The sequence below is a fragment of the Thamnophis elegans genome, chromosome 2 (assembly GCF_009769535.1).
Source record: "Thamnophis elegans isolate rThaEle1 chromosome 2, rThaEle1.pri, whole genome shotgun sequence".
Classification (NCBI taxonomy): Eukaryota; Metazoa; Chordata; class Lepidosauria; order Squamata; family Colubridae; genus Thamnophis; species Thamnophis elegans.
In genome coordinates, this window is record NC_045542.1 from 143,775,032 (window position 1) to 143,787,413 (window position 12,382).

Genomic DNA, 12,382 nt, shown 5'->3' on the forward strand with positions numbered 1-12,382 from the left:
TCAAATACTAACACATTTATTCTGTTGTGGGCTTGCATGGATTACATTACTTTCAAAAGCTCATTCAGAATAAATAAATCAGTGTTTAAAGTGCTGTGGGGTTTTGTTTTGTTTTTTGCAACAGATTAATAGCCACTCTTAAAAGTCACACCACTTTGACTAAGTTGTACAAGGCCACTGAATAGAGGGGCTGTATCCATCTGTTGGTTCTTTGATATGGTATCTCAATGGGACTTCCATGTTTGGGGTACCTGGCTATTGAAACTGGAATTTAACTATGGGTGGACTATATTGGCACAGTGGTTACAGTCAGTGGTGAAATTCAATTTTTTTTACTACTGGTTCTGTGGGCGTGACTTGGTGGGCGTGGCAGGAGAAGGATACTGCAATATCTCCATTCCCACCCCACTCCAGGGTAAGGATACTGCAAGATCTCCACTCCCACCCCATTCCAGGGGAAGGATACTGCAAGATCTCCATTCCCACCAATTCCAGGGGAAGGATACTGCAAGATCTCCATTCCCACCCCACTCTGGGACCAGCCAGAGTGGTATGTGCCAGTTCTCTGAACTACTCAAAATTCCTGCTACCGGTTCTCCAAAACCTGCTGAATTTCACTCCTGGTTAGAGTGCAGTATTGCAGGCTAACCCTACCCACTGCCAGAAGTTCGATCCTGATGGGCTCAAGGTTGACTCAGCCTTCCTTCTTTTTGAGGTCAGTAAAGTGAGAAACCAGATTGTTGGGGCAAAATGATGATTCTGTAAACTGCTTAGAGAATGCTGAAAAACACTATGAAATGGTATCCAAGTCTAAGTGCTAGTCAGTGGTGGGATTCAAATAATTTAACAACCGGTTCTCTGCCCTAATGACCAGCTTGGTAGGCGTGGCTCAGTAGTCGTGACCTGGTGGGTGTGGCCAATGCAACATCACTCATGTTAATGGGCACTTCACTTTAATTGTTACGATGTAATAAGGGTTAACTGGAGAGGCAGTTTCTGTAAGCAGGGCAATAAAGATTAGGCTAGAAACAACACCAGATTGCTTCCTTCCTGCCTTCCTTACAGGATTAGCCCTGTAAAGTGTTAAAAAAACAAATGAGATTTCTTCCAACAACCGGTTCTCCAAACTGCTTAGAAAGTTAACAACTGGTTCTCCCGGATAGGTACAAGCTGGCTGAATCCCATCACTGGTGCTAGTGCTATTGCTGTATTCTTTGAGAATCAGTTTGTATCCATTGTTAAAAAAAAACACATATTCCTCAGATGGATACCACACGAAGAATTAAGTGTGAAATGTCTGCGTTCACTCAATTTTTCTGGAGTTTAGGCCTAGAGTCTGCCCCCACTGCTGAGCAGAAGTGCTGTACTATACATCTATTCTTAAGATGGTAGAAAACTCCCCAGCATCACATTTTTGGACTGCCAATCCCTTCTTATTTCTACTGCATTTCACGTCATAGTGTGAGGACAAAGTTAGGACCATGTCATAGCAACATGATAAACTTGCCCAGTCTGGACACTTAAGATTCTAAGTGATGCATATACATTATAAAATAAAATGAGAATTCTGTTAAAATCCAGACAACCAGGAAATCCAAATTATATCCCTTTCTCGATGGGAAACCCAATAATCTCAGCCCTAAAGTCTGAAGTAAAAGTCAAGTTTTGACTGCCTTTTTGAAGGCCAGCAGCTCTATCCCTGAGGAGGTCAGGAATGATTTACAGACAAGCACAGCAGAAAATGTCGCACCTTTTGGGTCCCATCAAATAGGATTGTTTCATGAAAGGATCTAAAGCATGGCCACTCAGGTGTGTAGGACAGACATCTTATATGTAAGATGGGAAGCTATATAAATCTTTCAAACAAATGCAGTTGTAGCTCCCGATGGTTTTCAAGGGCAGCCAGAGGTAGCGTTCACTGTAGTAATCCAGCCAGGAGGTGACTAAGATGTGACAGTGAGCAGGTCCTCCCAATCCATGGTGCAACTAGCACACAATATGAAATATGAAATTGTGCAAAGCATCTTTGTGACAGCTGCCACCTGCTCTTCATAATGCTGCGTGTGTAATGGTGTGTTTGTGCCATGGTTATGTACAAGTGAAAAAAGGGATTCTATTCTGATCTGATTAGTAATCCTCCTGAACAGACGTGGTGGCTCAGTAGGTAAGACAGTGAGCTTGTTGATCAAAAACGTTGGCAGTTCGGTGGTTCGAATCCCTAGTACCGCTTAATGCAGTGAGCTTCCATTACTTTTCCCAGCTTCTGCCAACCTAGCAGTTCAAAAGCATGTAAAAGATGCAAGTAGAAAAATAGGGACCAACTTTGGTGAGAAGGTAACAGTGTTCCGTGCACCTTCAGTGTTTAGTCATGCCGGCCACATGACCACGGAGACGTCTTCGGACAGCACTGGCTCTTCAGCTTAGAAACAGAGTTGAGCACTGCCTCCTAGAGTCGGGAACAACTAGCACATATGTGCAAGGAGAACGTTTACCTTAGTAATTCTCTTAGTGTTGCTTTTCTTCTGAATTGTTGTCTTAACCACACACACACATACACACACACACACACACACACACACACGAATCAAAATTTTTGGGAAAGGATCCGCAGATATGACCAAAGACATCAGGTAGATTTACCTAACAAAAATCGATAGAGACACGTTGTTTATAACCCTTGCATTGGGTAGCAGTTTATAATCCTTTTTTAAAAATGTAATGAATGCTAAGTATTTTCTGCCAATATGTTTATAAGTATTAAAGTATTCTGAAACACTGCTTCAGCAGAAGGGTGCCATTTCTGATTCAAAAGAACATTATGCAGTTAGATTTTTTGGGGGGGGGGCTTTTGTGGGTGGCAACAGGTGAGATTTAAATCAGTAAGAAGTGGCTGTTTTACACCAAACAGATCTTTATGATAACTGATATTTTCACAAGGAACACTCACACAGGGGTGGGATTCAGCTGCTTCATATCGGTTCGGTCGAACCGGTAGCTCCAATGATCAACTGGGGAGTGAACCGTTTCGTTCCGATGATCAGATGGGTTTGGCCTCCCGCCCTTGCACTTTACTTACCGATATCCTCTCAGTTGATTCAGTCGCTCCTCAGCTGTGTTACTCCCCAGAAGTAACATGGAAGATAAGTTTTGTTAAAACTTTGTACACTGAACAGCACGCAATCACCGAGCCTGGTTGTTAATGCAATACAATATAATAGCAGAGTTGGAAGGGACCTTGGAGGTCTTCTAGTCCAACCCACTGCCTAGGCAGGAAACCCTATACCGTTTCAGACAAATGGTTATCCAACATCTTCTTAAAGGCTTCCAGTGTTGGGGCATTCACAACTTCTGGAGGCAAGTTGTTCCACTGATTAATTGTTCTAACTGTCAGGAAATTCCTCCTCAGTTCTAAGTTGCTTCTCCCCTTGATTAGTTTCCCCCCATTGCTTCTTGTTCTGCCCTCAGGTGCTTTGGAGAATAGATTGACTCCCTCTTTTTGTGGCAACCCCTGAGATATTAGAAGACTGCTATCATGTCTCCCCTAGTCCTTCTTTCTCTTAAACTAGACGTACCCAGTTCCTGCAACCGTTCTTTATGTTTTAGTCTCCAGTCCCCTAATCATCTTTGTTGCTCTTCTCTGCACTCTTTCTAGAGTCTCCACATCTTTTCTACATCGTGGCGACCAAAACTGACTGCAGTATTCCAAGTGTGGCCTTACCAAGGCATTATAAAATGGTATTAATACTACACGTGATCTTGATTCTATCCCTCTGTTTATGTAGCCTAGAACTGTGTTGGCTTTTTTGGCAGCTGCTGCCCACAGCTGGCTCCTATTTAAATGGTTGTCCCTCTCACAGTTACTACTACTATTGAGCAAGGTACCACCTATACCGTACCTGTGCATTTCGGTTTTCTTGCCTAAATATAGAACCTTATTCTTTTCACCATTGAATTTCATTTTGTTAGATAGTGTCCAATGTTCAAGTTTGTTAAACTGGCAGGATCCCACCACTGACACTCAGGAACAGTTAGTCCTCGACTCACAACCATTCATTCAGTGACTGTTTGAAGTTACACCAGCACTGAAAAAAAGTGACTTAAAACCCTCCTCGCACTTACACAATTGTAGCATCCCTACAGTCACATGATCAGAATTTGGGCACTTGGCAACCAGCATGTATTTATGATGGTTGCAGCATCCTTTGGGTCACCTGATTGCAACCTTTTCCATCGGGAAGCCGGGTTTACTTAACGATGGCATAATTCACGTAACAACTGCAGTGATTCTCTTAACAACAGCAGCAAAATGGGTCAATACAATCAGGCGTGACTCATTTAACAACTGTCGTGCTTACCAATGGAAATTCTGATCCAGTGGTTGAGGACTATCCTTAGTCAGGCTCTTTTTTTCTCATTTATAGGCCCCATGTCACTATCCCGGATGGAGAATAAAATCAGTAAGACAGTCACACTAAAATAAGTGCAATAACCCAGAGAGCATGGAAAATCAGCTGCAATCCCACTTGCAATTTATGGATTTAAGAGGGGGGAGGTACACATGCTTGGAAGAAAGCCATGGTTTGTCTGGAACTGCTCTTTTAGCCACACAATGATGAGACTCCAATTAGTAGGACACACAAATTCAGTTCCACCACAAATGCGCGCACAACAAAAGCGCGCCTGACTAAACCGCGGTGTCTAAAGCGCGGTGACAAAACCGCACGACGAATGAGCGACTAATTAGCCCTAAAGCGCGCCAACAAAAGCGCGCCGACAGAAGCGCGCTGTAACGTAACCCTCAACCTAACCCTCAGCCTAACCCTAAACCTAACCCTAAACCTAACGGTAAATCTTACCTTAAATGAAATCGTGCTTCTGTCGGCACGCTGTTGTCGGCGTGCTGTTGTCGGCGTGCTTTTGAAATCGCGGTTTTAGCGCTGCGGTGTTGTCGGTGCGCTTATGACGTTCATGCTTTTGACGGGTCTCAACAAATTCAACCAACCCTCCTGGATAAATAAGACTGCCATTTTGCTTTTAATCGCAGCCAGTTATTTCTGGGAAGTTTACAAATTAGACATGAACATAAACTTCTCAGTGTAATGTCCGTAATGATTAATGCTACCCCAGAACGTGGATATTAATTTTAGCTATGGTACAACCATATAGCAATTCAATTTATAGAACTGAGAACTGTTGCTCGTAACAGTTTGATATGGGCTGTTCTCAACCCATATGAATGTTCATGAAATATTGCTGGATTTCTCTATTCTATTCCAGTATTTTGTTTCCATAGTGAGGATTTAAAAATGTCTTCCTCGGAGTATTGTTATTATGGCAGACAACTAAAAGCCTCATTGAAGCCTCTAAATGTCATTTTACAGAGTTTTATGGTACTTTAAAATTGTTTTAAACATAATTGCAAAGTGGTGAGCGCAGACTTACAAGGGAAGGGGACACATCCTTATATGAACAGCAAATTTTTCTTTGACATGTGTAAGAATGTATCTTTGCTTTTTTTTAAAAGACTCGGTTATCTAAGATTGTATAAGATGCTCAACATATACTAAGAAAAAAATGATTTTCCTTCTTAATGGTACCATAGTAAGAAGGCCTATTTGTCATCATAACCTGTCCTGAAATGCAACAATCTACAGTATTTTTCAGATCTTTCTTATCTCCGATTCTCGGAGAGTTTGGCCAAGGAACAATCTGGATATATACTTAAAAAATTAAATTGTAAGGATAATCAGGAATTTAAGAAAACCACATGAAGAAGACATTAAATTTAAGGGCTGGTAAATCTCCATTCTAGAATTGGGTAGTTAGTTATTCATTTGGCCAAGGATATATTTTGGGCTTGGACAACCTAGAACTATGGTCTGACCTAGTGTAGTACACAAAATTGTCTGCTACAACGTCCTATCTGCCAATGACTACTTCAACTTCAATTGCAAGGAGCACACAATAGATACAAACTCAAGGTAAACCGCTCCAAACTCAATCGTAGAAAATACGACTTCAGCAACAGAGTGATCTATGCCTGGAATGCACTACCTGATTCTGTTGTTACATCCTCAAACCCCCATAACTTTAACCTTAAACTGTCTACTATTGACCTCTCTCCATTCCTAAGAGGTAAGTAGGGGCGGTGCATAAGCATACCGGCATGCCTAACGTCCCTGTCCTACTGTCCCCATTTATTTGTACCTATTTCCTGTGTTCTTATTCCTGTTTATTCTTATTCCTGTTATCTTGTACATGAGTGACAAACTAAATAAATAAATAAATCTCACTCACAGGCTAGTATGCGTTGAGAATAAGATCATGGTTTCCTGTCACAAAAGGACATGTTTGTGTCATGCATGGCTGCAAATGTGGGGAAAATGATTTTTCTTTTCCATCAAGTCCACGCATTATGCTCTGATTCTCTAAACAGCATGCCTGTAAGTTTTCCAAAGACTATGTAACTCCGAATCGGAAATGTCTAAGAATTAAAATCATTTTTTTTTCTACAGGAAAAATAACACTCAGGAAGCGGGAGGGATGGGCTGATTTCCCTTTTTTTCCCTAAGCTGACCTCCTCGGATGTTCTCAGAAATGTAACTCTCCATTTCTGAATTTCACCTCCAGACTCTGCAAGGGAAGAGCAAGGTGCAGGGAGAGGACCTGCTCCAGTTGTTAGAGATAAAGCACAACAAAACTCTTCCACAACTAGGTTGTTATGTTGTCCTGGCGTTTCAAAAAGAGAAGGGATTGTCTGCATTCCAGTTTGTCAGTTTAGTTCCACTTCCTATGGCTCCAAACTCAAAAATTCAGTTTCTACAGCTGTTCCATAGGTGTATAATCTGGTTTTAAATGATCTTCCACACATAGACGGCTGGCTAGTATATAATCTGTACTAGTTGACTTGCCAGTGGCATGTCTGCCTATTCCTTAATACAGTAGGTACCCATTTTTCTGCCTCCTCCGTGCAGTGGGTGGACAGACTCCCATCCCTGCTAAGGAGAGAGCGAGAGCAGGCTCCAGCTTTTCTCATGCACAAAGTGGGCTGGCCTTCCAGACGGACTGGAATGTGCTTTTCCTAGCTTGCTGCTTTTCATGCAGAGAGCTGAGCGGAGTTCTGAATTCTCTAAAGCAAGTTAGGCGTGTCTCCCCCTCCTTTTTACGTGAAGTGTCCCCCCCCCTCCCACTTTTGAGAGATCTTTATACTGGCAACCGAAGATTCCAGAAAAGGACCTTCTCCTTGGAGGGTACAAAATGAAAAACATCTATTAAGTTCTGCCGGTGCTGGTTGTTACTGCTGTGATGCTGTACGATGGGAAGGGACAACACAACAAAGTTTCTCCACCCAAAGCCAAGGGCTATTTGTCAAAACATGCACTGCGCATCCAATGGACCCAACAGTCTGGACTGGTGCGATCCTGCCTGTTTCAATCAGCTGATTCATTCTAAAAGGGCAAATCTTATTTCCAGTCATAGAATGTATCTTGTTTCTAGTGTCGATCTAGGAATAAGCCTTTAGGCATTGCTTCGGGAGACATACTGTAGATACTTCCCTTCATCTGCCAAGCTCCATGAATTTCGGCAAGTCGTTTCCAGATACAGCTATGTGTTGTGAGGAAAACAAATTCAGGGTTACATGATACAAAGGCTGTTTATCTGTTTTGTGAACTAGGAACATTTAGAATCTTGGCCAGTATTTCTTAGCTGGAAAATAAGAACTAATTCCTTTTGATCAATTGATCAATCATCTCTCTCTCTCTCTCTCTCTCTCTCTCTGTGTGTGTGTGTGTGTGTGTCTGTCTGTCTGTCTCTCTCTGTCTCTGTGTGTGTGTCTGTGTGTGTGTGTGTGTGTGTGTGTCTGTCTGTCTGTCTCTTTCCCTCTCCCTCTCTCTCCCCCCTTTGCCTCGCTCTCTCTCTCGCTCTCTGTTTCTGTCTGTCTGCCTCTCTCTGTCTCTGTTTCTCTCTCTGTGTGTGTGTCTGTCTGTCTCTGTGTGTTTGTGTGTGTGTGTCTGTCTGTCTCTGTCTGTGTCTGTCTTTCTCTCTGTCTCTCTCCCTCTCTCTCCCCCTTTGCCTCTCTCTCTCTCTCACTCTCTCTCGCTCTGTTTCCCTCCCTCTGTCTCTCTCTAATAATTAATAATAATATAGTGACAGACTGAAGCAACAACATACTGGATATATCCCTATGATGTAGTTATTGCTGTAGGTATTTTTATTATAAAAACACATTTTTATTGATAAAATTTAGCGAAGTATGAGCACAGATGAATGAGTATGAAAAATCAAATCATTGCCATGCAGGTTAGGTGACAGATTTCATTTGCCTCAAATTTATCCAACCTGTTGAGAAACAGATGAAAAAGTATCACTGTATCCTAATTGGGGGGGGGGGGGTGTTAGACTTTTGTATGGCATTGAAGACTTCTTATAACACATCTCTTTTTCCTTTCTAGCTTATAAGTCAACTATGGGAGAAACTACCACAAAAACACATTGTTTTTTCTTTCTCTTACAGGTAGTCCTTGATTTACAACCATTCGTTTAGCAACCATTCAAAATTACAACAGCCACTGAAAAAAAGCGACTTGCAACCGATCCTCATATTTACTGTATAACCCAACAAGCATTCCCACAGTCCTATCTGTGATCTGAATTTGGGTGCTTGGCAACCGGCATGCATTTACAATGATGGCAACATCCCAGGAACATGTGATTATCATTTGCGATCTTCCCAGATGACTTCTGAGCAGCAAAATTAGTGGGGGAAGCTGGATTCATTTCTCGGGGGCAAAAAAGGTTGTAAAATCACTTCGATACTGCCTTGCTTAGTAATGGAAATTCTGACTCCCATTGTGGTCGTAAGTCAAGGACTACCCTGCCTCTATCTGGAAATAAGTGAAGCACTGTTCGTTCTTTTTATTTACAGACCATGTTTAGCTTCTGCTATTAATCCCTCCTCTGAATACTGTGGGAGTGATAAAGGCAGAGAGATTTAATATTGGTGTGAAAAAGACATAGAGTGTGTTTGCTTTTTGTCTGATACCCAGTTATTCATTTATCCCAGCACATTTTCTCCCCATGTTGGCTGAGAATAATGGAGGTTCGAGTCCAATATATTTGGAAAACACTAGGATAGGGAAGTCTTCATTAAAAGTCTAGGGCAGGAAACATTGCCTCAGCAAAGAAAAGGGGATTCCCAAAGATCTTTCCATCGCAAGTAGATAAGGTAAAGCCGAAATATATCTAGCTGCAGTTTCAGAATTCAAGGTTCACAGGAATTCCTTGAAACATAAATAAGATTAGTGTATCAAGAGGCACAGATATATACATATACACCAGAAAACCAGAAAGGTCAAAGGCTTTATTACTACAAGGAAAGAACATTTTAAAATTCTACTTTTTTAGAGGTGGCACCCTCATTTTCCATCCTGCGGCTGAATTAGAGATGGCCCATTGGGCCAATAAAACAGGGAAGAATTCAGAACACAGACGTCTAGTTCCATTAAGTTAGGAAAACCCGTAGGAGTAGGGAGGCATTTTTAAAAATCTCCAGATAATTACATCTGTAACAGAAAAACATTAAATGGAGGAGGGTATACTATATTGGGTTAAATATCTACCTAAAACACAGCCTTCTCTAGGCAAATAGGTTAAAAGAAAATGGCAGAGGGAATCAAGTGGAATGATGGATGGAAGTGAAAAGAAAGAAAAAGCAAAGACCTCATGAAATCTAGATTGCCTTCAATGCAGGGGTGAAATTCAGCAGGTTCTGACAGGTTCTGGAGAACCGGTAGCAGAAATTTTGAGTAGTTCAGAGAGCCGGCAAATACCACCGCTGGTTGGCCCCAGAGTGGGATGGGAATGGAGATTTTGCAATACTATTAAGGTTACAAGGGGTATGAATTTATTTCAATCTTTTTTTATTCTTCCCAGCCCAACAGAATGTTGGAAAGAAATTATGTAAAGGGATTTAGGATTATGCCTGCCTATTAGTTGGTTTGGGTGTCTTTCTATCAGCAAAACTGATGCAAATTGGATATTTAAGGGTGTGTGTGTGTGTGCAGGGTGAGAAATCAAGAAAAGAAAAATGGACTTAGAAAATGGGTTAGATGTGATGGAAAATAATAAAGTTCAGAAACATGCATTAGGGGACTGGAGGCTAGAATATATAAAGAATAGTTGCTGGAGTTGGTATGGCATGATAGCAGTGTTTCAATATCTAAGGGAGAGGGTGTCAACCTATTCATCAAAGCAACTGAAGGCAGGACAAGAAGCCATGGATGGAAACTAATCAAGGAGAGAAGCAACCTAAAACTAAGGAGACATTTCCTGACAGAGCAATTAATCAGTGGAACCACTTGCCTCCAGAAGTTGTGAATGCTCCAACACTGGCAGTTTTTAAGATGAGATTGGACAAACATTTGTCTGAAATGATATAGGGTTTCCTGCCTGAGCGGGGGGTTGGACTAGAAGACCTCCAAGATCCCTTCCAACTCTGTTATTCTGTTATCCCTATAAGATAACAGCTGCTCTATTCTTAAGCCTCCAGTTATCCTGGTCAGGTGACCCAGAATAGACCCAGAATAAGGCTTGGAAAGAATTCTAGAAGCCATATGAGCATCACTTTTTTTTTTTTTAAATTAATGTATGCTGATGGCTACAATTGGTAACCTAAAATAATCATGACTGACAATTCACTATTGGAAGTTCATCATCTGGAGTGGGATACAGGAGACCTTCAGTAAGTATTCATAGGAGGTGAATTTTGTGTCATGGCCTGCAATCTTCTCCAAACTAGCGGTGTTGGACTTAAAATCATACAATAGCAAGTTGAAAATGATCATGGAGATCTTTTAGTCCAACCCTGACTCCAGCAGGGCTTTCACTGCTTAACAGTTGTCACAGTCAGGAAAATTATTCTAATTTTGAGTTTGCATCTGTGTTGCTGTAACCAACACCTAGTTGCTAATTGATGGCTATGGGAATTGAGGGAACCAGGATAGGAAAATCTCTTAGAAAATTATTGTTTATTGAGTATATGTGCATTACTTTTTTAAAAAAATAAGGACACCAATAATTAAAAAGATGTCGGGAAAGATCAGTAATCTGGAATGGCAGTAAGTGAAATTCAGCTTTTATGGCATTCACATCGGCAGCCTGGGTGATACAGAAATTATGGTTGTTTCCAAACCATAATGAAAATAGCATAGTGAATGATAAGAAGAGGGTGTTGAAAAAGGAAGTATTTCCATGACTAGGATAACAATTTGGGGCCTTCAAATCATGGTTGACTGGTGGCAACTGCCTGGATAAATCTCTGCTGTTTTCTCGGCAAGATTGAAGAAGCGGTTTGCTCCTAACTCTTTTCTAGGGCAGAGAGTGAGTGACTGGCCCAAGGTCACCTAAGTGGTTCATGCCTTAAGCAAGACTAAAATTTATAATCTTCTGGTTTCTAGTCTAGTGCATTAACCTCTGCACCAGGGGTCGGCAACCAGCAGCTCCGGAGCCGCATGTGGCTCTTTCATCCCTCTGCTGCGGCTTCCTGTCACTGGTTGGCTCTACAATTGACAGGGCTTTCAGTTAGGACAGGTAGAGGAAAAAGGATACAGTGCTAGGAGGAGACTCTGTGGTGGGGAAACAGGCTTCTGGTCAGCAGAGGAAAAAGGATGCCGCGCTAGGAGGAGACTCTATGGTTGGAGAACTGAACTTCCGGTTGGCTCCAGAATTGAACGGGGAGCGTCCGGTTAGGACCTTTGTGGCTCTTGCCGACCCCTGCACTACACCAAACTGGTTCCCATTCTACGTCTACAGGGGAAATATTCTATCTCTCCAGCTGATACCTTCAGAAACTGGCCTATGTTCCAGGATCCTGGGTCAAAACATAGACTAGACATATTGTTTCTACAAAACATTCACAGTAGAATCATCCTATTAACACCTGATCCCAGGTAGATTTAAGTGCTACAATCAGTTGAGGATGAAATGATCTGGGTTACATTAAGATTCTGGATTTACTGCCAACGTCTTATCTCTAAGAGCCAGTTATTGACATCAGTAGAAAGCACCATACCATAGTTGTGTCCAGAGCTGGCGGGAAGCCAACCCAAAGGGCTGTCCACAGAAACCTTGACCTTAGCAGGTAGCATAGGCAGTGGCTTTGTCTTGGATATATTGCAGTAATCCCAGTGCAGTTTTCTCCAACTCTTGCAGTTTTGTGGTTTTGCTGGTCATTTCTTTCTCATTGTCCTCAAAGCGCTTCTCCAATTCTGAAAGAATAGACAGATTTCTTTTTTAAAAAATTGAGACATTGCAGTCTATGGAACACTTTCTTTACTCTGGTGCCTTCCAGAATCATAGGATTTATACTTCTGCAACATCCAGA

The 12,382-nt window shown here is 41.8% G+C and overlaps 1 protein-coding gene across 1 annotated transcript in view; it reads right to left on the reverse strand.

The window, feature by feature from the left end:
• Positions 1 to 11,753: 11,753 nt before the first annotated feature.
• LOC116504622 (laminin subunit beta-4-like) overlaps positions 11,754 to 12,382 on the reverse strand; it is a 106,478-nt gene continuing 105,849 nt past the window's right edge. Inside the window, exon 35 of the mRNA XM_032211766.1 lies at positions 11,754 to 12,266. Coding sequence (XP_032067657.1) covers positions 12,133 to 12,266 — 134 coding nt within the window. The 3' untranslated portion in view covers positions 11,754 to 12,132. The remainder of the gene's footprint in view (positions 12,267 to 12,382) is intronic.